Raw genomic sequence first — 27,927 nt, forward strand, 5'->3', positions numbered from 1 at the left:
CAGGCGCGTTCTCTTTCCTCCCGGTGGCAACAGGGCTTTCCGCGGGGCCGCGCCAGACTTTTTAAGACTGTTGATTGGTCAGCAGAAAGCCAATCAAGCAGGAGAAAGGTGACATCACTAGTTCTCCCGTTTCCCTCCCTTCCCCCCGCCCCCCCCCAACCCCAAACTTCCCTACTCTGGCTACCGGCAGCAACAACCACGTGGGGGAGGGGTAAGAGTGTAGAGCCGGTGAGGTCATTGCCCCGCCCAAGCCGCTGTTGATTGGCTGCGGGACTCGCGGGTGGCGGTTGGCTGCTCCTCGCACCTCCCCCTCGTGCCGCTACCGCCGCCACTGAGAGGAGCCACCGGCGACGCCAGAGCCGGGAATCCGGGTGAGTTGGGGCCCTGGGTCTAAAATGTTCCTGGTGTCCAGCGAGACTCACGAGGAACTGCCCTTTCCGACTTTTTCTCCTCGCCCGGGTTCTTTAGTGCTCCCAGCACTCTGTCACATGGGAGTTGTAGTCTGCCTTCTACAGTCGACTACGGGTCAGAGACGTGAGAGGACTACTATTCCCAGAAGGCATTGCGCCTCGCCGGTCAACAAACGCTTGAGCCACGCCTTCTAAGCCTGCTCATTGGAGAGCCCATCCCTTCTTCTATTTCATTGGTTACTGTCCCTCAAGTCTAGGTTCCGGCCTAGGGTGCATAGTGACTGGATACTGTAGTTGTCATTCGGCACAACGTCGATTATCAATTGGCCAAAGCTGGTGTTCATCACTTGTTGTAGGGCAGGGCCCAAGACAGATCAGGCGGTCGTAGGCTTAGGTTAGTGTCGGTCCCGGAGGGAGGCCGGCCTTGGATTTTGGCCCCACCCCCTAGCGCTGCCAGAAGAGCACGATTGGTTGCTGTGAGTGTCGTTCATCGTCGAGAGGCGGAGCTGACTAGACTGCAGCTATCTATTGGCCTAGATCGGCGCCGGTCAGCGGGGTTGTGGCCATTGATTGGCTGGTTGTTCCAGCTGTTGCAGGTCCATTCACCATTTTGTGTGTTGGAGTAAAAAAAAAAGGGAGAATCGAGAGGGAGAGCCGGAGGGGGGGCGGGGAGGGACCGGACCGGACCGAGCCGGGGCCACGGCCCCCCGCCCCGAAACCCCGCTGAGCCCGAGGTGAGGGGCGGGGCCAGGGCTGACACGGGCGGGGGGTCCTGGGGGCTGGGGGACGTGTGGGGACAGGTGGCAGGAACGGGAAGAGGGGTACAGGGGGAAAGGGGTGGGCGGAATGGTGGGAAGAGGAGACGGAGTGGAGGAAGTGGTGGGGAGGGGGCTGACAGGAAAGGGGTGACAGGGAGGGGGTGTTGGGTTAGAGACCTGGTAACAGGAATAGAGAGATGACAGGACTAGATCAGAGTGACAAGGAGAGAGAGGGGATAGAGTTAGAGGGGGTGACTAGGAGGTGATGAGGAGAGGAGGTGTCAGGTCCAGAGATGGCTGACAGGAGAGTGACTGGGAGGAGTAGGTGACAGACATAAATGGGGGTGACCAGGAGAAGGTAACAGAGGAGGGGGGTCTTAGGACCTGAGAAGAGAAAAGTAGAGGTGGTGTCAAGATGGGAGAGTTGATGGTAGCAGAAGGCATGAATCCCCCAAAAACCCAGGTTCTGGAATGGTTTCAGGAGTTACTACTGAGATTCAAAGCGGGGCAAGGGCCCACAGGACCCTGGTTACCCAGGACCTAGTTATGCAGAGAGGAGTGGATGGGAAGTGAATAGGCCTCAAGGAAGGGCCCATTCTTGCAGAGTAAGGAAGCGCTGCTGGGCAATAGGGTCTAGGGGTGTCAGGCAATGTGGTCATCAGCCCTGGCTAGGTTATCCAAAGGTTGGTGTTTGGGCCAGATCTCTCGCAGTGTCCAGCACTGTAGTCCAGCAGTGGGGAGGAAGTGGTGATGGTTGTCTGATTCCTGGTCACATAGATGCCAGTCCCTGGCCCTGCAGGCCCTGCTTTTGAGGACACATAGAAAAAGCAAGGCTTGAGACTTTAGGGTCCATGGGAAGAGCAGGCCCCAATTGCAAGAGTATGATGTGAAGGATCCTGGGGAGCCAGAAGACTCATGAGGCCTGTGATTGTGTTTGACTTCTTGTCCTGGACCCCCCATTCATCCTACAGGACCCTTTTAGGCCTCTTGGGTTCTCTCAAGTCACTTCAGAGTAAAGTTTTTTTTCTCTTTTCTCAGGGCAGCTTGAGAGGGGGCGGGCAGCAATGACTGTTCAGGAAGTGGGTGAGGTTGGCCTGTTGGGCTTGTACTGCTTTCTTTGACCTTATCCTGGTTACCCCCACCTGAAGTTGGAAGATATATTTGGGAGTTGAATACTCTCCCATCCCCCCTTCCCTCTCCTCCCCCCCTCCCCCGCCCTCCCCTACCTGCCACTCTACCCTAGCCAGCCTGCCAGCCTAGCCAAAGGTGCGTGCAAGCCAGAAGAGGGGGGCTGAGCTTGCTGTTTTCATGCTGGCTGTTATAGGGGGAGGGGCAGGCCTAGTGGGATCGAGAAATCCTGGGGTGCAGCTCTGTGTCCCGTGTCCCACTGTGCAATGACGTTGTGTGTGTGCGTGTGTGTGCCCATGTTTGTGCGCGTGCGTGTGCTCATGCACGGCCCTGTGGCAGTACCGAGTATGAGCTCTTGCCCTAGACATGCCCCTGCCTGTTCCCTGCCCGGGATCTGGGGAGATGACTGCACCTGGCAGGCCTGGGGTGCAGAGTGGAGTGGGCAGCTGTCCCTTAGGACACTCAGCTGCCTAATTCTTCCATAGTGCCTGGCCACATGTGGTGTCTAGCGTGATGAGGGAAGGTGGGGTGGAGAGATCCACATCATAGCCAAGTCACCTCCATGTCTGTGGCTTAGTGCTTGGGTATGTGTGTGCATCCGTGTCTGGCTTGGTGCTCGGGTATGTGTGTGCATCCGTGTCTGTGGCTTGGTGCTCAGGTATGTGTGTGCATCCGTGTCTGTGTCTTGCTGCTCGGGTATGTGTGTGCATTTGGATGTGTGGCCCTCTAGTTGATGACTGTAAGAGTAAGCCTGCCCTGTGATCATGTGACAGGCACACACTGAAGTGGTTAGGAGCACTGGTTCTGGAGCCAGAGTACCTCAGTTCAGATCCTTGTCTGCCTCTTCCTAGCTGGCTTAATCTCAAGTCGAGTTACTTAACTCTCTGCACCTTGGTTTCCTCAAATATACAAGGAGGCTGATAGCAATTCCCCCCCAGGCCCCCCCAGCCCTGGCCTTTTGGAGCTGTTGAAAGATGAATTTTAAAAGGCAAGTTTACCCTGAGTGCTAATGGCTCATGCCTATAATCCTCACTACTCAGGAGGCTGAGATCTGAGGATTGTGGTCCAAAGCCAATCTGGGCAGGAAAAGTCTGTAAGACTCTTACTTCCAATAAGTGGGAAGTAGAGTTGTGGCTCAAGTGGGAGAGCACTAGCCTTGAGGAAAACAAAACAAAACAAAAAGCTCAGGGACAGCACACTCAAAGACTTTAAGTTCAAGCGCCAAGAATGGCACCAAAAAAAGGGAGGGGAGGGGGCAAGCTTAGCACAGGGTTCAAGACCAAGTGAGCACTCTGTGATTGTGAACAACAGTGCCCCCTCATGCTTCCTGGGGGCACTCAGCGTGTACATGTCCCGGACAGAGAAGAGCAGAGTACGATGTATAGGCTCAGGGGACCCAGGTGCCAGTGTGGATCTGGATGCCTGGGGCCCGCATGAGTTAAGTGTAAGCCAGAGAGAAGGCCTTGGGGACCATGGGATAGAAGCAGTTGAGTCAGCAAGTCTTGGAGCACCCCGAGTCTGGGGTTATTTCCTAAGTTGCTCCCTGTCGGCTCTCCCATTTTCCAGGTGCACAGAAGATGAAGCCGATGAAGAAGGCATGCACTAGTCTTTCAGGTCCTGGTAGTGGCAGCAAGTCCCCACCAGCCACCAGGGCCAAGGCCCTAAGGCGGCGAGGGGCTGGGGAGAGTGACAAGCCAGAGGAGGACGAGGAGGAGACTCAGCCACAGCAGCAGCCTGGGCCAGAAGAGGCTGAAGAGGGCGAGGAGGAGGAGGCCGCTGAGCGGGGTTCTGGGGCTGAGGGGCCGCCCCCAGAACTACACCCCAGTGACCCAGCCTCAGGCCCAGCCGAGGACCCCAAAGGGGATGGGGAGGCAGGCCGCTGGGAGCCCTCACTCAGCCGCAAGACAGCCACGTTCAAGTCTCGAGCCCCTAAGAAGAAGTACGTGGAGGAGCACAGTGCTGCTGGTGGGGGGGTGACGGGGGCTCCTGAAGAGCAGCAAGAGCGGACCCCTGAGGAGGCCAGTGCCCTGGGGGTACCCCCCCAGCCACCTGCTTCCGCCCGCTCCTCTTCCACTGACACAGCCAGCGAGCACTCGGCCGACCTGGAGGAGGAGTCTGCAGAGGCCTGTGGTCCAGGGCCCTGGCCTCCGGGTGGCCCCAGTGGTGGCTATGACCTGCGGCAGCTGCGGTCCCAGCGGGTGCTGGCACGACGTGGTGATGGCCTCTTCCTGCCGGCAGTGGTGCGCCAGGTGCGCCGAAGCCAGGACCTAGGTGTGCAGTTCCCTGGAGATCGAGCCTTGACTTTTTACGAGGGGCTTCCGGGCAGTGGCGTAGATGTGGTTTTGGATGCCACGCCGCCACCAGGTGCGCTGGTGGTGGGCACAGCCGTCTGTACCTGTGTGGAACCTGGGGTGGCAGCCTACCGTGAGGGTGTGGTGGTGGAAGTGGCCACGAAGCCAGCCGCCTACAAGGTCCGCCTCAGCCCTGGCCCTGGCTCCCAGGCAGGCCCACCGGGCTCCCTGCCACAACCCCAACCACCGCTCCACAACCGGGAGCCCGAAGAAGCCGTGTGGGTGGCCCGCTCCAGCCTGCGCCTGCTGCGGCCCCCCTGGGAACCCGAGGTCCTGCTGAGGAAGCCCCCCATTGGGCCTGAAGAAGAGCAAGCCGAGCCGGGAACCACCCTGCCGCCCTGCCCAGCTCCCCTGGACCCCAAGCAGCCTGAGGATGCTGAGGTCTCCAAGATTAGCTTCGGTGGTACCCTGGGCGTCCACTGTGAGGAGGGTGAGGAGAAGCACCCACCAGCCCTGGGCACCCCAGCCCTGCTCCCGCTACCCCCACCCCAGCTCCTGTCCCCACCCCCCAAGTCCCCAGCCTTCGCTGGCCCTGGTCGCCCTGGGGAGCAGCCTTCGCCCTGCCAGGAAGGGAGCCAGGGTGGCAGCCGGAGCAGCAGCGTGGCCTCGCTGGAGAAGGGGGCCGCCCCAGCAGCCCGGGCCCGCACCCCACTGACGGCTGCCCAGCAGAAATACAAGAAGGGTGACGTGGTCTGCACACCCAATGGCATCCGCAAGAAGTTCAACGGCAAGCAATGGCGGCGGCTCTGCTCTCGTGATGGCTGCATGAAGGAGTCACAGCGGCGAGGCTACTGCTCCCGCCACCTGTCCATGCGAACCAAGGAGATGGAGGGCCTGGCAGACGGCGGGCCCGGTGGGGCTGGGCGGCCGGCTGGTGTGGCAGCCCGGGAGGGCAGCACCGAGTTTGACTGGGGGGACGAGACATCAAGGGACAGCGAGGCCAGCAGTGTGGCTGCCCGGGGTGACTCGCGCCCGCGCCTGGTGGCCCCCGCGGATCTGTCACGCTTCGAGTTTGATGAGTGTGAGGCAGCCGTGATGCTGGTGTCGCTGGGCAGCTCCCGTTCGGGCACGCCCTCCTTCTCCCCCGTCTCCACGCAGTCGCCCTTCTCGCCAGCCCCCTCGCCCTCACCTTCGCCCCTCTTTGGCTTCCGCCCTGCCAACTTCAGCCCCATCAACGCCTCGCCCGTCATCCAGCGCACAGCGGTTCGCAGCCGCCACCTGAGTGCAAGCACCCCAAAGGCTGGCGTGCTGACGCCCCCCGACCTGGGCCCCCACCCGCCGCCACCTGCCCCCCGAGAACGTCATTCCTCCGGCATCCTTCCCACTTTCCAGACCAACCTAACCTTTACCGTGCCCATCAGCCCTGGGCGGCGCAAGACCGAGCTGCTGCCCCACCCAGGGGCATTGGGGGCCCCTGGAGCAGGAGGTGGGGGTGCTGCCCCAGACTTCCCTAAAAGTGACAGCTTAGACTCTGGTGTGGACTCAGTGTCCCACACGCCGACCCCCTCCACGCCGGCTGGCTTCCGGGCTGTGTCACCTGCCGTGCCCTTCTCACGCTCCCGCCAGCCTTCACCCTTGCTGCTGCTGCCCCCGCCTGCCGGCCTGACCTCGGATCCAGGGCCCTCCGTGCGCAGGGTGCCCGCAGTGCAGCGGGACTCGCCCGTCATCGTTCGCAACCCTGATGTACCACTACCCTCCAAGTTCTCTGGAGAGGTGGGCACGGCCGGTGAGGTCCGGGCTGGGGGACCTGGGCGGGGCTGCCGGGAGACTCCCGTGCCCCCTGGGGTGGCCAGTGGAAAGCCTGGCCTGCCCCCACCTCTGCCGGCTCCTGTGCCCATCACTGTGCCTCCAGCCGCGCCCACCGCTGTGGCCCAGCCGATGCCCACCTTTGGGCTGGCTTCATCACCCTTCCAGCCTGTGGCCTTCCATCCCTCACCCGCTGCCCTGTTGCCGGTCCTTGTGCCAAGCAGCTATACCAGCCATCCTGCCCCCAAGAAGGAAGTCATCATGGGCCGGCCTGGAACAGGTAAGAGAGCAGGTGTGTGTGGTGAGGGGGAGGAGGGCTCCCTTTAAACAAGGCCCCTTTCGACTTGGGCTCTAACGAGGGAGGGGTTGCCCACCCTAGGAGGGGCTTAGGGGAGGCTGGCTTCCTCTGTGCACAGATGTTACAGTACAAACCCTTGTCAGGCAAGGGCAGTGCTAAGTACTAGATTATCTAACCAGATTTCATACTGCTCCATCATGCAGCACTTACCACACACATTTCGAACAGGTTGTAAACAGCTCAGTTTATCTTCACAACTAGGCTACCAGGTGGGTGCCATGATTGTGCTTGTTTAGAAGAAACTGAGGCCAGGTTAGTGACTTGCTGGGGGTCACATGGCTCATCAGCCCGAGGGCTCTCTTGCACACTGAGGTCGCTGACTCATGACCAGTGGGCTGTGGTTCAGGGTAACCCATGGGAAGACTGCGGCTGTCTAACAGGTGTTGCCTCAGGCAGTGGCAGGACCAGGGCTGAAGGGAGCCAGGGGTGCTGCTGGCACTCTCCCAGGTGTGAATTCAGCCTGCCACTTTTAGGATGGGCTGGGAAGCGGGGAATTGGAGAATGAGTGGGAGTCAGTGGAGCTGAGCCTGGAAGGCTGGAGATGATGGGCGGTGCGAAAGGCTGTGTGACTAGAGGGCCTAGCCTGGAATGCAGACTGTGGCATTGCTTCTGAGATGGTGCTGGAGGGCTTGGGGGCCCAGGCCAGCCTGGGTCTTCAGGAGCAACTCAGGCAGGGAGACAGTGCTGTCATCAGCCCCATCCCTGGCAGTTTTGTTGATTTTCTCAAGCTACTGGTGGCTTGTGCATGGCCTGGCCTTGTGCTAGATGGTGCTGAGGACCCAGCCCTGCTGGTACTCATCACGTAGTCCCTAGAGTAGATAGGCCTGTCCCTGCAGAGTGACAGTCTATAGAGTTTGTCAGGGATGAGGTGATCAAAGCCTAGGATCTAGGCTGAAAAATCAGGAGAAGACTGAATCACCCCCCCCCACCCCCCCACCCCCCCTCCCGCAGGGCAGGTAGCTGTGAGCTCAGTAAGGCAGGCAGGCTGATAGACAGACAGGACCTTCAGGCAGAGAAAAGTCTGCAAAGGCCTTGAGGCAAAAGTAGATCATTGCAGCCAGCCAGGTGGCTCCCATCTGTAATCCCAGCTACTCAAGAAGCTGAGATCTGAGGAAACTGTTAGAAGCCAGCCCAGGTCCTGAGTTCAAGCCCCAGTACTAGAGAGGAGATGGGGGGGTGAGGGGAAGAAGGAGATGATTCTAGGTTTGGAATCTGTGAAGCCAAGAAGCTCTGGAAGGTAGTTGAGTGTTGGGATGTCGGTGGTTGGATTGGTGAGCAAGGTTCAAATTAGACAGCCATTAGGAGACCTGTGAACTTTATCCCCAGGGCAGTAGACAGTCAGAAAAGGTTTTGAGCAGGCTTCACCTCTATGTCACCAGGGGATGTTGAAGTCCCTGAGACGGAGGTCGGCGCCCTGAAGGAAGGTGTCTGGGTTGTGGATGTGGGAAGGACTTGCTGTGGCTTGGGCCGGGACAGGGGCCAATTCAGGAAGGAGCTAGGCCCTGCCCTTCCAGAGAGCTCCAGCCCAGGCCTGTCTCTCCAAGGCACAGGGACGTGGGCCTGCCTGCCTGCCTGCCTGTCTGCCTGTCATGGGCTGTGTTTTACCCTTCCCCCAACTCTGTTTGCATCTGTTACTGTAGTTCACAGCAAAATTTCTCCAGGGAAGATTTCTGTCTGTGCAGATAACGAACCTACATCTGAGGAGCTCTAACCACCCCATTGCCCTCCTCCCATGGCATCTCTAGTGACTGTCACTGGTACCTAGGAAGGGTTGGCATTGCTGCCTACTAGGGCAGGCCCATGAGGGACTATTGCCACATTATTATTATTATTTTGGTTGGTCGTGGGGCTTGAACTCTGGGTCTGGGTTCCCCAGCTCTTCAACTCAAGGCGAGCGCTCTACCAGTTGAGCCACAGAGCCACTTCCAGTTTCCTGGTGTTTAATTAGAGATAAGAGTCTCACGGACTTTCCTGCCTGGGCTGGCTTTGAACCTTGATCCTCAGATCTTAATCTCCTGAGTAACTAGGATGACAGGTGTGAGCCACAGGTGCCCAGTACCACCATTTTCTTTTTTTTTTTTTTTGAGTCCGGTCGTGGGGCCTGAACTCTGGGCCTGAGGGCTGTCCCTCAGCTCTTCAGCTCAAGGCTAGCGCTCTACCACTTGAGCCACAGCGCCACTTCCGGCTTTTTTTTTTTTGCTTATGTGGTGCTGGGAATCGAACCCAGGGCCTCAGGCATGCAAGGCAAGTGCTCTTACCACTGAGCCACCTTCCCAGCCCATGTACCACCATTTTCCAGATGAGGGAAAGTAAAGCCCTGAGAAAAGAAGAATTGTGACTGAACTCACCCAGCCAGGCCAGGGGGGACAGGACTGGGCTTTGAACTAAGTCTCGTAGTCTCTCACTACCAAGAATTACAGTAGTAATGACTTCCAGAGCAAAATTGCAGGCCAAGGTTAAGTGACTTAATCCAAGGTTACCCAAGTAAGAGAGAAGAGAGAGAGAGAGAGAGAGAAGGAGGGAGGGAGAGAGAAAGAGAGAGAGAGAAGAGACAAGATTTAAACCTAGGTTATCTGGCTCCAGCTCCCAGGCTCTTAAGTACTTGTAAGAGTAATGAACTTGTAAGAGTTATGATGATGATGGTGATGGTGATAGTCATTCCTTATTGATCATATACTATGAGCCCAGCTTGAGGTCCTTTCCTCCAAACCACATGGTATTGTGAAGCAGTGATTACCAGCCCTTATTGTCCAGGGTTAGGACTGAGGTTCCGGCCTCTTTGTTGGAGGCCACCTGGCTGTCAGAACTTGTCCAGTGCCTGTCCTAGCAGTTCTGAACCTTCCTGACAACACCCAGGCTGAGGTATCCTGCTACCCACAGGTGCCAGCCAGCTGCCTTTCATTCGCCTCCCAGAGGCTTCCCTCACCCTCCAGAGGCATGCACTTTGGGGTGTACGCCCTCCAAGGCCCAGGTAGGGGCAGAACATGCCCAGTGGCACAGTGAGGCCATAGTCCTGGCCCTTTCTGCCCTCGGTGCCACCTGACCCTCCATGGGAGGGCAGCAGGTGTGAGGGGGTGGCCCAGGGCAGCCTGCCTGCTCTGCCCCCCGCCAGGCATTTGCTTCCGCTGGGGGACATGCTGGGGCAGGCTGCCGGCATTCTCTACATTCTGCGCATGGCATGGCCAGCCAGCTGTCTTGCCACCTCCCTCTGACTCTTCCTGACCACTCCTCCCACCTCCCAGAGTCTATAGCCCCCCGCCTTGGGGGCCAGATGTCTCAGCCCCATTCCTGGCATGGTCTCCCTCCCAGCTTCCTGCATGGCTTCCCCTTATTGACAAGAATTCGTCCCTCCTCCTGGGCCTCTATCCCACTGTCTGAGCTCCTGTCAGTCTCCAAGCTACTGGGTGGCCGTCTTTGCCTGGGTTCCTATATCTGTCTATTCCTTATTTCTGGGTCTTTGTGTCTCTTTGGTCCTCTTTCTGTCCACTTAACTCTCTCTGACTCTGGCTCTGTATGTATACCTTTCTGGGTTTTTCCCTCCTGGACTTAGTTTTGGTCAAATCTTTCAGTACAGCCTCTTCTTACCTTGGCTTCTAAGTGTTGGGAGCCTGTGTCTCTGGGCCTGCCTTGGCCTCCTACCTGGTCTTCCCACTTCCCCTCTTCAGCAGTCTTGCTGTACCCATGCCAACCTCCTGCCCCAACCCTGTGCACACTCAGTGCTCATCTTAAACCAGTGAGCAGGTGCTAAGCACCAGGTCCCCGGCTCCTGCATTGGGGAGTGTTGTGAGGGTGTCTAGACCAGGAACCCCCCTGCTGCTTCATACATGAGCTGTTCTCTGTTACCTTAAAACCTGCTTGAAAAATGTCGGGATCCATCTTGCAGATGCATCCACCATCCAAGCACCTGTTCCCCAGACCAACAGGAAGGCGGGGGTTGTATGGGCCAAGCTAGGAGATCCTGTTGTGGGAGGTGGCAGGAAAGCAGCTCCCATGCCCACCCACCCACTAGAGGGCATGACCTCCAGCCCCTGTGCCAGCTCAAAGTACCCACCAAGTATGCCCAGGCAGGTGGGGAAAATGAGACAGAGTGGGACGAAGGAGCTTGAGCCTCTTAAATCCAAGTGCTTTCCACTACAACTTCCATTTTCTCTCGACCTCATAGACACCACTAGAAGTCAGCTTCTTCCTCATTCCTCTGCCAGGTCCCTGGCAGAGCAGTTCTATGGCAAGTGGGTGGGGAAGGCAGACAAGATGCTGGCACAGATAAGGATGAGCCAACGGAGGTGTTAAGCCAGATGACAGGGGCAGTCAGTGGCTCATGGGAACTCGGGAGGACGGTTCAGGTAGGCTTTTCATTGGAGACAGTTGAGTTGAAGTATGAGGGGTGAGCAGATTTCAGGGGGAAAAAAAGGCAATCCAGGCCAAGGCACTTGTATGAGCAAAGGGCACAAGAGGTGAAAGTGCATGAACTAACCCATGTTAGCTGAGGTCAGAGTTGACACTAGAACCCAGGCTTGGAGGATGAATGTCATAGAGGGACAGGCTTAGGCAGGGGAGGTTTGCATTGTGCCCACGCCTATAATTCTAGCTACTCAGGAGACTGAGATCTGAGGATCCTGATTCAAAGCCAGCCAGGCAAGGAAAGTCCATGAGATGTGTGTGTGTGTGTGTGTGTGTGTGTGTGTGTGTGTGTTTGCCAGTCCTGGGGCTTGAACTCAGGGTCTGGGCTCTGTCCCTGAGCCTCTCTGTGCTCAAGGCTAGCACTCTACCACTTGAGCCACAGGACCACTTCAGGCCTTTTCTGTTTATGTGGTACTGAGGAATTGAACCCAGGGCTTCATGCATGCTAGGCAAGCACTCTACCACTGAGCCACATTCCCAGACCTCCATGAGATTTTTTTTTTTTAATTGTGAAAATACCATACAGAGGGGTTACAATTACATGGGCAAGATAGTGATCCATGAGACTTTTGTCTCCAAGTGGAGCTATGGCTCAAAGTGGTGGAGCAGCAGCCTTGAGCACAAATTCTCAGGGATAGCATCCAGGCCCCCAAGTTCAAGTCCCAGGACAGGCACACACACCAAAAAAAAGTTAAGAAAAAGATTTAGAACAGGGAAGGGAAGAGGTTGGCTATGACCCGGGTGTCAGTCAGTGACCCCAGGAGACTTCCCTGGAGAGGAAGGAGGCCGGAGGCGGGGAAGAGCATGGCTTTGGAGAGGGCCGGTGGGCCGGGGAGCTTTCCTGAGCCGCCGGAGTTGAGTCTGTCTGGTGGCATTCCCGGGAGAGACCCCGGCTCCGGGCGCCGGGCACGGAGGGCACAGGCTGCCCCCTGGCGGCGGCCCGCGGCGGGGGGGGGGGGGGTGCGCATGCGCAGCGCGGGCGGTGGGTGCGTCCCGGGGCCCTGGGCGCCCAGGCATTAATGGCTCCATTAGTGGCCGGGAGGGAGGCGCATTAGCGGCGGCGACGGCGTCTGGCTCCCATTACCACCGGCGGCAGCGGCTGCACCGCAGGCGGCTGGACCCCAGCCCGATGCGCCGCCTCCTCCGCCCGCACCCCGTCCCCTGTTCCCGCTCCCCGCGAGGGCGCGGGCAGGGAACCCCAGTCTCCCAGTTTTGGCAGAAACGCTGATTGTGAAGTGGGGCTGGCGAGCTCAGGTCTCAGCCGCGCCGCCTCCCGACTGCAAGGATGGTGGCCTTCCCCGGGAGCCGTTCTCCCGCGAGGCAGGGGTGCACGCGGGGCCTCGGGGACCCAGAGGGGCACTGTGTGAGGACCGCGCCCAGCCCCCCTCTGCACCCCGGGGTGCGGGTTCCCGCGCACCCCTGGGGGTAGGCCCGGCGGCGGGCCTCCGTCCTTCCCATTGGCCACCCTCGCGCCCGCCCGCAGCCGATTGGCCGAGGCCCGTGCCCCCCGCCCTTGCTCGATTAACCCCTAAGGGAACGCGGGTTCCCGTTCCCCCCCCTCCCCGGGCGCTCGGGTGCCAGCTGGCCCGCGCCCCACCGCGGCCCGCGTGGGTGTCAGGCCGGCCGGGCGCCCGCCCGCCCTCCGAGCACAAAGCGGCTTTGTGGGGCCTGCCGGGGACTGGCTGGGGGCCAGGCAGCGAGTGGAAAATCTCGTGAGCACCGAGAGAGGAGGGGAACGCAGGGCGGCGCCCCCTCCTCGGCCCGGGCCCCGGCGCCTCCCCCAGCTCCGGCTTCTGTACACCCCCTCCCCTCCCCGCCCTGCACCTTCCCTGCACAATCCCCGGGCCCGCCCTCCACCTGCATGCTGCCCCTCTCCTGATCCCTGGGGACTCTTCCCCCCTGCCTCGCTTTCCCTCCTGGTCCCCCTGCCTACCCCAGCCCCACTCACACTGACTCACCCTGACGCTATTTTTAGCCCCCCATCCCTCCGACAGCAGCGCCAGCCCAATCCTGGGCTCGTTCCCCAGGCAACCCTGGCCGTCGCCGACGCCGCTCGGGTGGGTGGGTGGGTGGGTGGGTGTGTACGTGGAGAGCGGGTGAGGGGAGCTGGGGACACCAGGGTGGTAAGCCGAGGCGGGCACCCCGCCTTTGAGAGCTGGGTGGGGAGCTGCGGGTCGGCGGGGGCGCGGTGCCTCGCGGGCTCAATAAAAGGGGCCCGTGAGTTCAGAGTGAGTCTGCCGGTCCCTGGGCTTCCCTGGCTGCCTGCCCCGGGCTTCTGGGCAGGCCTCAGCCTGCACCACCCCGGGTGGCTGTCGGTGTTTCTGTCTGAGCTCCCAGTCCCCGGGCCGGGGTGGAGTGTTATGGTGGGAGTTGTTTAGTTTGGGGCTATTTGGAGGTGGTGCAGAGGGGTGACTGTCATCACAGTCCTGCCCAGTACCTGCCTTGAGAGAAGGTTGGCTGAATACCTCCTCTGGGGCGGGGCTGGGGCCCTGGTTTGGGGAACCCTCTCAGCCTTTTCCAATTTGGGAGGCCCTAGTTAGGGTTGGAGACGACTAGAGAGAGGAAGCTGGTGGGGATAGGACCTGCTCCCTCCCTTTCAGTGCTAATCCACCCCCACCCAGGGTTCCTCCACTCTGAACAATAGAAGCTAAGTATAGGGCTGGCCCAGTGCCCAGGGCAAGGGGAGGGGGAACCTTCCCATTGGGGATTCCCACCCCTCCCTGTCAGGCAGGGCCCCCACTTGGTTGTGCCCAGCCCCTGAGAGAGGCCTCTTCCCATCCTCCCCCCCCCCCCCCACACACACCCTGGACACTGTTTTCTACCAGATGTGCAATCTCCCCAGATGTGTGGGGCCCTCTTTCCCTGCTGTGCTCTATATGCCTGGCTCTTTCTCACCCAACAGAAGTGGCAGAACAGGGCTCTTCTGAGCACTGCCCCTGGGCTCCATTGCCGTGGGGAAGGGGTTAACTTGAACAGTAGGTGACTCACTTCACCGGTGGGGAGAGAGTGGGGAGAGGTGGGGGCAGTGGTGGGGAGATAGTGGGTCACATTGATTTCTTCCTCACATTGCAGTCCCTGGGGCAGTGAGGTAATGGAGGGTCTGAGTCTAGGGCTGCATAGAGGAGGGGGCAGTCACCTAATAGTCCCACTGGTAGCCCCTCCAGGCTCTTAGCCAAGTGTCTAGCCTTGCCATCTCTGGAGGTCAGAGAACTATAGACCTTCCTTTCCCCTTGGGATCAGGTTACCTGGTTTTGCCCCCTCTCCATGCCTTCAGCTCTGTTTGGATGGACAGGCTGAGCAAAGTTTACTACTACTCTTGTCAAAGATCTAACCTATGCAGAAGCCCCAGGGTCCTCTTGGGTGATCCAAGGCTTCTGCCTCTGCCTAGTGGGCCCCAGACCCTCCTGTGTTGCCACACATGCCTGCTCACCTTTCTGTGCTTCTGTTGTCACCATTTGCTGTTGTCACCATTTGATCTTGTTCTATTTCCTGCTGTGTTCACCTTGAGATCTAGTTTTGAGTCATGGGAAGAGCACTTGAATTGAGAATCCTGGGCTGTTAAAATCCTGGCTTGCAAGAGCCTGCACAGTTAATTCAGTCTCTGAACCTCATTTTCTCACTTGAACAATGGGCATATAAAAGTGGACCTTCCTAGGTGGCAGTGAGGATATGATGACAAGATAAATATAAACAATTTTGTTTGTCGTCTAGCCCGTATTATCTCCTAGACCATAGCAGCCCATTTCCTTTCTTCTTTTTGGCCCTTTTTTTTGGGGGGGGAGAGGTAGGAGGTGGGGATGTTATATAGCCCCACAGCCATTTTTGTTGTTGTACTGGGGTTTGAACTAAGGGTTTTTGCTTTTGATGGCTATAAGGCTATCACTTGACCCTGCCCTCCCCCCCTTCCCCCCCCCCCCCCAGCTTTTTTGCTTTATTTTTCTAATGGAGTCTATTTGCCTGGGCTGGCCTGGAGCTGTGGTCCTTTTGATCTCCACCTCCAGTATATATGGGATTGCTGGAGTGTCACCATGCCTGACTGTGGTCTCCTTCCCACACTGGTAGGTAGAGTGGTAGAAAGCCAGAGTGTTGTATTCCTGATGAAGCTGGGTACTGAAGTCTACTGCTCCTGCAGGTAGATTAAGAGTATGGGGGTCAGTATACTGGTGTCAGTGAGGGTTAAGTGTGTTGGTGACGGAGTACAGTACAAGTCCTAGGAAGGCTGCGGAAAGTGTGAGTGTGGACAAGCAGTGGTTGTGCTGAGGTCCTCCCGATAGCTTGTCTTTGATTTATATGGGCTGAAGTGTAATGATAGTGTTTGTTGGGAAGACGTGTGACAGTGCATGTGCCATGTGAGGTGAAGATGAGTGTGTGATGGTGAGCAGGTGTGGGCTGTGACTTCGTGTATGACAGTATGGGGCCCCAGTAACGGTGTGTAAGCTCTAATGGGTGTGGCACGAAAGTATGTCTACGACGTGTGTGCGCGCGTGCGTGTGAGCGCTGGAAGGGCTCCGGTGGTTCGCGCAACTCTGCGCTATGGGTCTATCCAGCGGGGCCCGGGTGCGCCCAGGTGGGTCTGCGCCGCTGGCGAGCTCGTCCCCCGGCGCTCGGGACACAGCACTACCCTCAACTCGGGCCTCCGCAGCGCGGCGCCCCGAGCAGCCCCCCTGGCTCGCGGCCTTTGCTGCAGTGCGCCCTCCTTGCCACCCTCCCACTGCAGGCCCGCCCCCGGCCGGCTCGGAGCCAACCGAAGTCCGCCCCGCCCTGCTTGTATTTGCATATGACTGACGTTCCCCCGGGGCGGCCAATGGGGGCGGGCGCGGCGGGGCCTGACCCGCGCGCGGCGGCAGCAGCCAATAGGCTCGCGCGCGGGGGGCCGGGCTTGCGCGGAAGGCCGCGGGGGAAGCGGGGAAGGGGCGGGGGGAGGGGAGCGCGTAGTAGTGGCGGGGCGGGGAGGCGGCGGTGGTTCGGCGCGGGGCTCGCTCGGAGCGCACGGACGCACGCACGCTGGTCCGTCTGCCCGCCCGGGGCCTGAGGTCGACCCGGCGCTGAGCCGCGGGCCTTGGGCCCGGAAAGGCGGGGCGGCAGCGTCGGCAGCCGGGGCGCGCGGGGCGAGAGCCGTTACCCGCCGGAGCTTCGAGGGAGGGAGGGAGGGAGCGAGCGAGCCAGGCTGCGAGCAGGGAAGGGAGGGGGCCACCCCCGCGCACGCGCGCCGCGCCCCGCCCCAGCCGCCCCGCCCGCCGGACTCCGCGAAGGAGGAGGGAGAGGGAGGGGGCGGCGCCGATGGCCCCCGGGCCGCGCGCCCCGTGACGGCCCCCGCGCGCGCCTGGGGGCGGGGCGGGGCCGGCGCGCGCTGACCTCCCCCGCCCCCCGGGCGGCGGGAGGGAGGCGGGCGGCGCTCTGCGCAGGCGCGCCCGGCGGAGACCCCCGCGGGGGGCGGCCGGCGGGGGGCGGCCGGGGGGGCATGCGGCGACGGCCGCCCGCTCCCCCCGGGCCGGAGCGGCGAGGGCCCAGAAGCCAGCTGTGGGCGGAGTGGCGTCGGCCGCTGAGGAGGCGCGAGCCCCCGCCGGGCACCCCCTGCGCCGGACCATGTATTCGGCCCACAGACCCCTGATGCCCGTGTCCGGCGCGGCCTCCCGGGGCCTCGGCATGTTCGGTCAGTAGCGCCCGCGTCGCGGGACTCGAGGGGTCAGGGTGTCGGGTGCTCAAGTGCGGAGTAGCGGCGCCGGGGCGCTACTACGAGCACGCAGAGAGTAAAGGGGCGACGGGAAAGTTGGCGCCCGGCGGGGCGGAGTGGTTAGAGACGGCGTGGGGCGCGTGGCGGAGCGCGGGGAGTCGGGAGCACCTGGAGACAGGTGTGGCGCGCAGAGGATGGATGGGACAGGTCGGTTGGGATCGGAGGCGCGGGGCGCCGAGTTACTGGTTCTGCCTTCTAGGTTGGAGCCCGGGTGGGGAGAGAGAGGCGTGGAGGGGCTTTGGTGGAGCAGTGGCCTGAGGACAGGCTGTGGGCCAGAGTGTTTGTGGAGTGTTTGCCGAGAGGCCGGGACACCTGGGCGGTAGTGCACCTGGGAGGGGGCAGGACCTGAGGACTCCTCTTTGTCTTCGTCCCTTTCCCAGAAAATTGGGAGGCCCGATGAGGAGGACCCTTTGTGGAGATAGGAAACGGTCCAGGTCCTTGTGACAGTGTTGGAGGGCCCATCATGCTTTGGGGGGCCCCAGGGGCAGGGGACAGGGTAGTCACAAAGTCTTGAGTGCCTTCCAGGACTGTCTTCTGGGTGCTTGTCCTCAGGTTCCTTAAGGGCTTTGTCAGTCCCCGAGAGTCCAGTGTTGATGCCAGTTTCCTCCCCCAGAGCTCCCTGAGAGCAAGCTCCTGAGGCTTTTTGGGATTTGGGGGGGCGGGTCAACTTAGGTCAGGTTGCTTTGGATCAAGGGAGTCCTGGAATGATGGAGAGCTGGGCTAGGGCGTTTCCCTCCTTCCCTCTTCCCTGAGCTGGGGCCTCTCTGCTGCTCTGCTGGTTCCACTTCCCCGGAAGGGAGCTGCCCATGAGAGGGGAAGCCCACCCCTTGCCTTGGTCCGCCCCAGAGGTCCAACAGGGGTGGTCCCAGCCCTGGCCTTGCCCTCCTACCACCTATCCGAGGTCCCCCACAGCTCCCTCATGAGGGAATTGTCTTAGTGTACAGAGCTTCAAGGAAACACCTGGCACTTTTTGCCTTCTCTGGGCTGAGATTTGGAACAATTCTCCTCTGCCCCATTGTCTGTGCTTTTTCTTAGGAGTTTACCACACCCTCACCTCTTTCTGGGCAAGGAGGCTGGGTGTTGGGCTCTAGATTGATATTCGGAGGATTTGAGGGAGGGGAGCCTCGGATGGTGGGTTTTTTTTAGGGGGCAAAGAGAAGATGAGCAGTTCCCCCCCCTCCTGTCCCCGTCCCCTCCCACCAGAGCACTGCCTGTCTGTCCCTGGGGTTTTTTTGTGGGGGAAGGCAAGGAGGAGGTCACATACCAATGGATAGAATTAGAGGAGAGGGGTGATAGGACCAGCTTTTGCAGGAAAGTGAAAGGGACTAAGGCCAGTATCAGCAGGTAGCACGGTTGCTGAGGATGTTGTGATGGGCGGGAGGGTCCCCAGACAGTAGACAGTGTGGGGCATGGTAGCTGAGTGTGACCTGGTTTGTGGCAGGAGCCAGTTCTCTGGCTCGGTCCCTGGTGACAGGGCTGGTAGAGGTTGGGAGGGAGGAATGGGACCTGAGTACCATTTCCCTTCCCTGCTTCTGTCCTCTCTCCCCACCCCCACATCTTTGTCTGTCTGTGTGTCTGTCTTTTTTTTTTTTGTTGGTCATGGGGCTTGAACTCTAGGCTTTGACCCTGTCCCTGAACTCTTTAGCTCAAGACACAACACCATTTCTGGGTTTTTTTTGGTGGTTAATTGGAGATTAGAGTCTCATGGATTTTCCTGCCAGGGCTGGATTTGAACCATGATTCTCAGATCTAAGCCTCCCCAGCATCTTTCTTTTTAAAAATAAATCTAGATGGCTGGGAAGGTGGCTCAGTGGTAGAGTGCTTGCCTTGCTGCATGCATGAGGCCCTGGGTTTGATTCCTCAGAACCACATAAGCAGAAAAAGCTGAAAGTGGCGCTGTGGCTCCAGTGGTAGAATGCTAGCCTTGAACTGAAGAGCTGAGGGACAGCGCCCAGGCCCAGAGTTTAGGCCCCATGACTGACGAAAAAAAAAATTAGAGACTTTTCAGGGAGGACTTCTTCCTGAATAAGATCTCACTGATGGGCCCAAGAGTCTAGGGAGGGGCAATGAGGCATAAAGGGGGTGGGGCCACTTCATCTAGGGTCAGGACCAAGGTCTCCTGTTGCTTGCCTTACCTGGATCCTCCCTATAGTGTGGACAAACGTGGAACCTCGCTCTGTGGCCGTGTTCCCCTGGCACTCCTTAGTCCCCTTCCTGGCACCCAGCCAGCCGGACCCCTCTGTGCAGCCCAGTGAGGCCCAACAACCTGCCAGCCACCCAGTGGCCTCCAACCAGAGCAAAGGTGAGGAATTGGGGGCTGTAGGGAAGGATGGGGATGGGGGCAATCAAGGTGTCCCTGGAGCCTTCTGATGGACCCAATCTGCTTCTAGAACCTGCTGAGTCAGCAGCTGTTGCTCATGAGCAGCCACCAGGAGGCACAGGAAATGCTGACCCTGGGCGGCCCCCTGGGGCCACATGCCCTGAGAGCCCAGGGCCTGGACCCCCACACACATTGGGGATGGTGGAACCTGGTAAAGGTCCCCTTCCTACTACTGAGGAGGAGACCCCTGGCCCCCCGGGAGAACCCCGTCTGGACAGTGAAACAGAGAGCGACCATGATGATGCGTGAGTGTTCCAGGGCCTGGGACAGGTTGCGGGGGAAGGAAGGCGGCCGCAAGAGATCATGGCCTCCACTGTTCCTTGTGTCCCATAGCTTCCTGTCCATCATGTCTCCCGAGATCCAGTTGCCTCTGCCACCTGGAAAACGGCGGACCCAGTCCTTGAGTGCTCTGCCTAAGGAACGAGACTCATCTTCTGAGAAAGACGGACGCAGCCCCAACAAGGTGCCTGCTCTTCCTGACCCCCTGCTCCCATTGTGGTCACCCAAGCTTGTCTGTGTGGTTCTGACTGTCCCAATCTGGGCTGTGTGTACTGCAGCGGGAGAAGGACCATATCCGTCGGCCCATGAATGCCTTCATGATCTTCAGCAAGCGGCACCGGGCCCTGGTCCACCAGCGTCACCCAAACCAGGATAACCGGACTGTCAGCAAGATCCTGGGCGAGTGGTGGTATGCCCTTGGGCCCAAGGAGAAACAGAAGTACCACGATCTAGCCTTCCAGGTAATGCCTCCTCTCCTTGGCTCCTCCCAGTGTCCTCATTGGGGTGGGTGAGTGAAGGGTCGCCCTGCCCTTTCCTGCCAGGTGAAGGAGGCCCACTTCAAGGCCCACCCAGATTGGAAGTGGTGCAACAAGGACCGAAAGAAGTCCAGCTCAGAGGCCAAGCCCGCGAGCCTGGGGCTGGCAGGAGGGCACAAGGAGACGCGGGAGCGGAGCATGTCGGAGACGGGCACTGCGGCCGCCCCTGGGGGTTAGTCAGCTCTTGGCTCCCCCACCCTCCACCTCTCCCTGAGAGCTGCCCGCTATCCTCTTGCTTGCTCACCCCCTGGCCCGGCAGCTCCTCTGCTTTGCTGTTTTTGAGGACTCTCCTCCAAAAAGGAACTGGCAGTTGCAATGTGTCAAGAAACCAGAGAGGCACAGATAGATAAGATACCGAAACAATCTCATTATCAGCTACCACTTACTGAGCATTTACTACACACCAGGAATCCATAAGACTCACATTCCCTTAGAGTCGAAACTCATACCTCATTTCCAGTTGAGGAAAGAGGCTCAGAAAGAGTCACTTGCTTCAAGTCATAGGATAGAAAGCAGCACAGCTAGAACTGAAACCTCAGATCAGTTGGCTTCCCATCTCAGGTGGTACCTCTGCTGCTTTTAGAGTACCTGGTGGTGGTCTAGAGTGCTTCTTTGGCATGATCCTATGGATATGGCTCTTCATCTCTCTGAGATGGAAGGACCAAGGCCCAGGCTAGTGGTTAGCTAGCTGACACACACCACATGGACCTGTCTCTGGCTTGCTCACTCTTAGAAAATGTGTTCCTGGGGAGTAGGCTTGCTTTTCCTATAGCCCTAGAGGTCAGGAACCAGCAAGAAGGAGATGCTAGGGTGATGGTTAGTGGGTTTTGTTTTGTTCTGTTTTTATTTTTTTTTCCCCACCAGGTGGCCCAGGAGTTCTGGCTTGCTTCTACCCAGTACCTAGAAACATCTCTGGGTAATTTGGCCAGTTCAGGTGCTGGCAGGAAGAGTGCTGGCTCTGACAGCCTCTCCTTCTGCTTTGCAGTGTCCTCTGAGCTCCTGTCAGTTGCAGCCCAGACACTCTTGAGCTCAGACAGCAAGGCTGCAGGGAGTGGCCCATGTGGAGCAGAACGGCTGCATGCTGTTGGGGGCCCTGGCTCGGCCCGGCCGCGGGCCTTCTCCCACAGTGGTGTGCACAGCCTGGATGGCGGGGAGGTAGACAGCCAGGCGCTGCAGGAACTCACTCAGGTTTGGGGTCTGGGCCACCAGGAGGAAGGATGGGCAGGGAGGGTTGCCTGAGGCTGCAGACCGCTGAACCCTGCCTGCTCCTCCTTGTTCTGCAGATGGTGTCTGGCCCCACATCATACTCAGGCCCAAAGCCTTCCACCCAGTATGGCACTCCGGGCCCTTTCGCAGCCCCTGGTGAAGGAGGCGCCTTGGCGGCCAGCGGGCGGCCCCCACTGCTCCCCACCCGAGCCTCTCGTTCCCAGCGTGCAGCCAGCGAGGACATGACCAGTGATGAGGAACGCATGGTCATCTGTGAGGAGGAAGGGGACGATGATGTCATTGGTGAGCAGGCTGAAGGTCAGTGGGTGGGTGAACGGGACCCTGGCTTCGGGGCCTGTTCCTGACTGGCATCAATTCTGGCTTTGCTGAGAAAAGATTCATCCCAGCCAGCAGGAAACCTGGGCAGATGTTTATAGCCCTGGACTCAGGACTGGCCTCCTAGACAACACTCACTGTCTATGCAGGCAGAGCCCAGGTTCCAGATTATCCCCTCCTTGGTACCTCTGCCCTCAGCCCCTCGTCCATGCTATTTCCTCTGCTTCTTCAGCTGACGATGGCTTTGGCACCACTGACATTGATCTCAAGTGCAAGGAGCGGGTGACTGACAGTGAAAGCGGCGACAGTTCTGGGGAGGACCCAGAGGGCAACAAGGTAAGGCTTGGTGCTGGGACACGGTGCACACACCTGGAAGGGAGAAATGCACCTGTGTGTGTGTGTGATGCAGGGTAAGACGAAGGTCGAGAGCACAAGCTGCGGGGCCTGTGTGGAGCTGGATCCTATTCAGGCTGACAGGGTGTGCTCCTGATAGGCTGAGGATTGGTGTTCAGCAGCCTGAGTTCCCCTGACCATGGGGTCTCTTCTTCCTTCAACCCAGGGCTTTGGCCGTAAGTTGTTCTCACCTGTGATCCGCTCCTCTTTTACCCACTGCCGTCCCACACTGGACCCCGAGCCACCAGGTCCCCCGGATCCACCTGCAGCCTTTGGGAAAGGCTATGGTCCCACGTCATCCTCTTCCTCCTCACCTGCCACCACCTCAACCTCTGTAGCCAACTCTTTTTCACTGGGCTCTGGAAGCTTCAAGGCCCAGGAGTCTGGTCAGGGCAGCACAACAGGCCCCCTACGGCCACCACCCCCTGGACCTGGAGGCCCTGCCACACCTTCCAAGGCCACACGGTTTCTACCATCGGACCCTGCCTCCTTCCGGCGCAAGAGACCTGAAAGTGTGGGCAGCCTGGAGCCATCAGGCCCCTCTGTGATTGCTGTGCCTCCCAGCGGGGGAGGAACCATTCTGCAAACACTGGTCCTGCCCCAAAACAAGGAGGACCGAGAGGGCAGCGGAGCCCGTGTGCCCTCAGCTTCTGCCCCATCGCTGTCTTACGGGGCCTCGGCAGCGCCTCTGTCCCGCCCTGCAGCCACCATGGTCACCAATGTGGTTCGGCCCGTCAGCAGCACTCCGGTTCCCATCGCCTCGAAGCCCTTCCCCTCCTCTGGCCGAACCGAGGCATCTCCAAATGACACAGCAGGTGCCAGAACTGAGATGAGCACTGGCTCCCGGGTGCCCGGGGGCTCCCCGCTGGGGGTCAGCTTAGTCTATTCGGACAAGAAGTCAGCAGCTGCCACCTCACCTGCCCCACACTTGGTGGCTGGGCCCCTGTTGGGCACTGTGGGGAAAGCCCCTGCCACTGTCACCAACCTGCTGGTGGGCACCCCTGGCTATGGAGCCCCTGCACCCCCTGCTGTTCAGTTTATTGCCCAGGGAGCCCCGGGCGGTGGACCCACTGCAGGCTCAGGAGCAGGTGCTGGAAGCGGCCCCAATGGGCCAGTACCCCTGGGCATCCTGCAGCCAGGGGCCCTGGGCAAGGCTGGGGGAATCACCCAGGTGCAGTATATACTGCCCACGCTGCCCCAGCAGCTTCAGGTGGCACCTGCCCCAGGACCACCAGCTCCTGGGGCCAAGGCAGCAGCTCCCACTGGCCCCGCACCCACCACCAGCATCCGTTTCACCCTCCCACCCGGCACCTCCACCAACGGCAAGGTCCTGGCTGCCACTGCACCCACTCCTGGCATCCCCATCCTGCAGTCTGTACCCTCCGCCCCACCCCCTAAAGGTGAGGCCTGAGCTGGGCAGCACAAGCCTTGTGGCCACCAACCTGCTGAGCTTTCTTGTGACCTTTTGTTTTTTTGCCTCTTGCAGCCCAATCAGTTTCTCCCGTGCAGGCCCCGCCCCCAGGTGGCTCAGCCCAGCTGCTGCCGGGGAAGGTGCTGGTGCCCCTGGCTGCCCCCAGCATGTCAGTACGGGGTGGGGGGCCTGGCCAGCCACTGCCCCTGGTGAGCCCACCTTTCTCAGTACCTGTGCAGAATGGTGCCCAGCCACCCAGCAAGGTAAGAGCATCCTACTTATCTCCCCTGTACCCCATGTCTGTCTGCCTCTTTCTTTCTGGGGCTCAAAGTCTAGTGTCTTGGTTGATGTCAGCATCCTGCCCTGTTCCTCCTGTCAGTTCTTCACTCTGTTCCTTAGTATGGTCTGTACCTCTTTTTTTTCCCCCTGGTCTTTAGGCTTGAACTCTAGAGGACCTGGGCACTTATCTCCGAGCTGCTTTTGCTCAGAGCTAGTGCTCTATCACTCGAGCCATAGCACCACTTCCAGCTTTTTCTGAGATAAGAGTCTCACAGACTTTCTTGCCCCAGCTGGCTTCGAACCACATTCATCAGATCTCAGGCCCCTGAGTAGGATTATAGGCACAAGCCACTGGCACCCGGCTTATCCTCTACCTTTTGCTGTCATCTTCCATCCTGAATTGTCTCCCTGTTCTGAGTCCCTCACTTCTATTTAGCTTCTTGCCCCGCCTGCCTCTAGGCTCACCTCCTGCCTGTGGGTGTTTCTGTCCACAGATCATCCAGCTGACGCCTGTGCCCGTGAGCACACCTGGCGGCCTGGTGCCGCCCCTGAGCCCAGCCTCGCTTCCCGGACCCACCTCCCAGCCCCAGAAGGTCTTGCTGCCTTCCTCTACCAGGTAAACTGCTAGTGCTGCCTAGAGAGTCAGGGCACAGGCAGGCTGGGCTGGCTGCTTCAGTCACTCCTCCTCCTTCCTCCCTGTGGCAGGATCACCTACGTGCAGTCGGCAGGCGGGCACACTCTGCCTCTGGGTACCAGCCCTGCGTCCAGCCAGGCTGGAACCGTCACCTCATACGGGCCCACGAGCTCTGTAGCACTCGGCTTCACCTCGCTGGGGCCCAGCGGCCCCGCCTTTGTGCAGCCCCTGCTCTCAGGTGAGAGGTGGCATGGCAGGCAGTGCCAGGGACCCAGGGTGCGGCTGACGTAGTCCTGGCCCTGACGTAGTCTTCTTCTTCTCTCTCATTCTTGGACTTCCTCCCAGCAGGCCAAGCCCCTCTCCTGGCTCCTGGCCAGGTGGGCGTGTCACCTGTGCCCAGTCCCCAGCTGCCTCCTGCCTGCACAGCCCCCGGAGGCCCCGTGATAACTGCGTTTTACCCTGGCAGCCCCGCCTCCACCTCGGCACCCCTGGCCCAGCCAGCCCAGGCCCCACCAAGCCTGGTCTACACCGTGGCCACCAGCACCACCCCACCTGCTGCCACCATTCTGCCCAAAGGCCCACCAGCCCCTGCCACTGCCACCCCCGCCCCCACTAGCCCTTTCCCTAGTGCCACAGGTGGGTGTCCGGCTGATCCAGGGCAGGGTTTCCGAGTTGGGGACCCAGAAAGTGGGTGTGAGTCAGGCATGGCTCAGCAAATACCCTTCTCACCACCAGCAGGCTCCATGACCTACAGTTTAGTGGCCCCCAAGGCCCAGCGGCCCAGCCCGAAGGCCCCCCAGAAAGTGAAGGCAGCCATCGCCAGCATTCCCGTGGGCTCCTTTGAAGCAGGTGCCTCCGGGCGGTCTGGCCCTGCACCCCGGCAGCCTCTGGAGCCTGGCCCCACCCGGGAGCCAACCGCCCCAGAGTCTGAGCTCGAAGGGCAACCCACACCACCGGCCCCTCCGCCACCCCCAGAGACCTGGCCTCCCGGTGCCCGGAGCAGCCCCCCTCTCCCCCTCCCAGCCGAGGAGCGGCCAGGAACCAAGGGCCCCGAGACCATGGTGAGTGCTGAGCGGACAAGTGCTGCTACGCCCCCCCCCCCCCCCCAACACACACACCTGTGTGTCCCGTGTGTGTCTGTCTCTGCTGCTCTCCCAGCTCTGCATCCTGGCCTTCCTGAGGCCATGGACTGGGTCTGGGGGGGGGGGGGAGGGTTACCCCGGCATATCTGAGGCCAGGTGTGTTCTCCCTTTCTGTCCTCATCCCAGCCCAGCAAATTCTCCAGCTCATCTTCTGACTGGCGGGTCCCTGGGCTGGGCCTGGAGAGCCGGGAGCCCCCCACTCCTCCCAGCCCAGCCCCAGCCCCGGCCCCAGGCAGTAGCAGTGGTGGCAGTCTGGAGGGCAGCGGTGGAAGGGGGGCTGGAGACACCCCAGAGCGCAAGGAGGTGGCTGGTGCTGGCAAGAAGGTGAAGGTGCGGCCCCCGCCCCTGAAGAAGACCTTCGACTCCGTGGACAAGTGAGCAGGGGCTGGCGCCTGGCTTCGTGGGCGGGGCTGGGGGTGGAGCGAGCAGCCCAGGCCGGGCAGGGGAGGTGAACCTGCCGGCCCCCCAGCAGGGTCCTGTCTGAAGTGGACTTTGAGGAGCGCTTTGCTGAGCTTCCCGAGTTTCGGCCGGAGGAGGTGCTGCCCTCCCCCACACTGCAGTCTCTGGCCACCTCTCCCCGGGCCATCCTGGGCTCTTACAGAAAGAAGAGGAAGAACTCCACCGGTAGTGCTGGCCCCGGGTGGGTGGGGCTGGGGGTGGTGGTGAGCTTTGAGGCTACTTCTGCTGAGTCTGCTTCTGTCGGTCAGACCTGGACTCGGCGCCCGAGGACCCCACCTCACCCAAGCGCAAGATGAGGAGGCGCTCCAGCTGCAGCTCCGAGCCCAACACCCCAAAGAGTGCCAAGTGTGAGGGGGACATCTTCACCTTTGACCGCACAGGTACGCGGGGCCGCAGACCTGGAGGAGTGGCGGGAGGCTTCCGGAGGCCAGCAGGCCCCTCTCTGACCCCTGCGTGCCACAGAAGACCAGCACTGGGGCTGGGCATGCCTCGTGGCCGGGAGGTGCAGCCTGCCACTGTAGCCTGGGCCTCCCTGCGCTCAAGCAGGTACCGAAGCTGAGGACGTGCTGGGGGAGCTGGAGTATGAGAAGGTTCCCTACTCATCGCTGCGCCGCACCCTGGACCAGCGCCGCGCCCTGGTCATGCAGCTCTTCCAGGACCATGGCTTCTTCCCATCAGGTAAGGTCCTCAGCAGCACATCTCACCTGTCTTCCCCAGCACCTGTGCTTTTGGTTTGGTTGGTTTGAGACAGGGTCTTGCTATGAGCCTGGAATGCTCTGTAGCCCCAGGCTGGCCTCAGGCTCATGATCCTCTTGCCTCAGCCTCCCAAATGCTAGTATTACAAGCACTCATCCCCACTTGGTTCCTACTGTGTTTTTGTTCCCAGCTCAGGCCACGGCAGCCTTCCAGGCCCGCTATGCCGACATCTTCCCATCCAAGGTTTGTCTGCAGCTGAAGATCCGTGAAGTGCGCCAGAAGATCATGCAGGCAGCCACCCCCACAGAGCAGCCCCCTGGAGCTGAAGCCCCCCTCCCTGGACCACCTCCAGCTGGCACTGCTGCTACCCCTGCTCCCACTCCCAGCCCTGCTGGCGGCCCTGACCCCACCTCCCCTGGCCCGGACTCTGGCACTGCCCAGGCTGCCCCGCCACTGCCTCCACCCCCAGAGCCAGGGCCTGGACAGCCTGGCTGGGAGGGCCCCCCCCAGCCCTCTCCCCCTCCCTCTGGCCCCTCCACAACTGCCACCGGCAGGTGAAGGGTCCCTGGGGGAGATCCTGGACCCATAGTACCCCCTCAGGACATGGACAGTGGAGGTGGCAGGAGTGGGGGGATGGGATGGTTGCCCCCCTCTCCTCTAAAGCCATGTCGTCCTTTCCAGTCCAGGTGGGCGGCATGAAGCCTGCTCCCCTTGTATATACTCCCGCCTCCCCAGGTTCCTCCCCGTGATGGGGAGACAGCTGAGGGAAGGCAGGGGCACAGCCTCCACTGGGCCCCTGTACATAACCTGGAGTGTGTGACCTTCAGAGCTTTTCACCTGTACTTTATGCAAAATGGCTCGTGTGAGGGCTGCAAGCTGGAGGGCAGGGTGGGCCTCGGGCCCCAGGGAGGTGCCTGTGGAGTAGGGGGGAGTTCATGCACCCCTTGTTCCCCCAGAGGGGCTGGACTCAGGTTAGTTTGGGGTCGGGGCTCCTGTACTTTTGCCACAGGCACGGGGAGGATTCTTCCTTACCCCCTCTGCCCTCCCAACTTGGGTTGTACTTTCTAAGAAGGTGATTCCCCACCCTGTCCCCGTCCCCAGAACAAAACATGTTGATCATGTGCAATATTTCTTACTGTGCCGAGAAGAAGCAATGACCGAGATTAAAGCTGTTTAACACACTGGGTGGCTGCTGGCTTGCTCTGCAGTGGGAGGTGTTGTCCCCACATGTCTATGGAGCAGTGGACTCTCCCAGAAGGTGGGGGAGCAATTCCAAGAGCACCCCAGCAT

The 27,927-nt window shown here is 60.2% G+C and overlaps 1 protein-coding gene across 10 annotated transcripts; it reads left to right on the top strand.

The window, feature by feature from the left end:
* Nucleotides 1–292: 292 nt before the first annotated feature.
* Cic (capicua transcriptional repressor) lies at nt 293–27,819 on the top strand. 10 transcript variants are annotated; one of them, XM_042667822.1, is made up of 21 exons: nt 293–371; nt 3,863–6,673; nt 19,039–19,188; nt 19,277–19,511; nt 19,600–19,729; nt 19,824–20,006; nt 20,088–20,253; nt 21,067–21,269; nt 21,365–21,590; nt 21,856–21,959; nt 22,183–23,416; nt 23,503–23,690; nt 24,201–24,322; nt 24,412–24,578; nt 24,686–24,976; nt 25,076–25,401; nt 25,609–25,856; nt 25,952–26,106; nt 26,190–26,321; nt 26,488–26,619; nt 26,828–27,819. In XM_042667822.1, exons 2-21 carry the CDS (start codon nt 3,874–3,876, stop codon nt 27,193–27,195), a joined length of 7,560 nt encoding a protein of 2,519 aa, XP_042523756.1. In that variant the 5' UTR covers nt 293–371; nt 3,863–3,873; the 3' UTR covers nt 27,196–27,819. The 10 variants fall into 10 exon arrangements, with proteins under 10 accessions (XP_042523756.1, XP_042523757.1, XP_042523755.1 ...); XM_042667823.1 differs by lacking the exon at nt 293–371 and adding an exon at nt 754–804; XM_042667821.1 differs by lacking the exon at nt 293–371 and adding an exon at nt 1,073–1,144.
* Nucleotides 27,820–27,927: the final 108 nt, after the last annotated feature.

This window comes from Dipodomys spectabilis, unplaced genomic scaffold (assembly GCF_019054845.1).
Source record: "Dipodomys spectabilis isolate Male_0828 unplaced genomic scaffold, ASM1905484v1 ptg000422l, whole genome shotgun sequence".
Taxonomy (NCBI): domain Eukaryota; kingdom Metazoa; phylum Chordata; class Mammalia; order Rodentia; family Heteromyidae; genus Dipodomys; species Dipodomys spectabilis.

Excerpts from the sequence above, each read along its gene's own strand:
- Cic (XM_042667822.1), top strand. The coding sequence starts at position 3,874 with ATGAAGCCGATGAAGAAGGCATGCACTAGTCTTTCAGGTCCTGGTAGT. Across the intron at positions 19,512-19,599 it reads GAGAGCGACCATGATGATGC|CTTCCTGTCCATCATGTCTC; the intron begins GTGAGTGTTCCA and ends TGTGTCCCATAG. Across the intron at positions 23,417-23,502 it reads CTCCGCCCCACCCCCTAAAG|CCCAATCAGTTTCTCCCGTG; the intron begins GTGAGGCCTGAG and ends TGCCTCTTGCAG.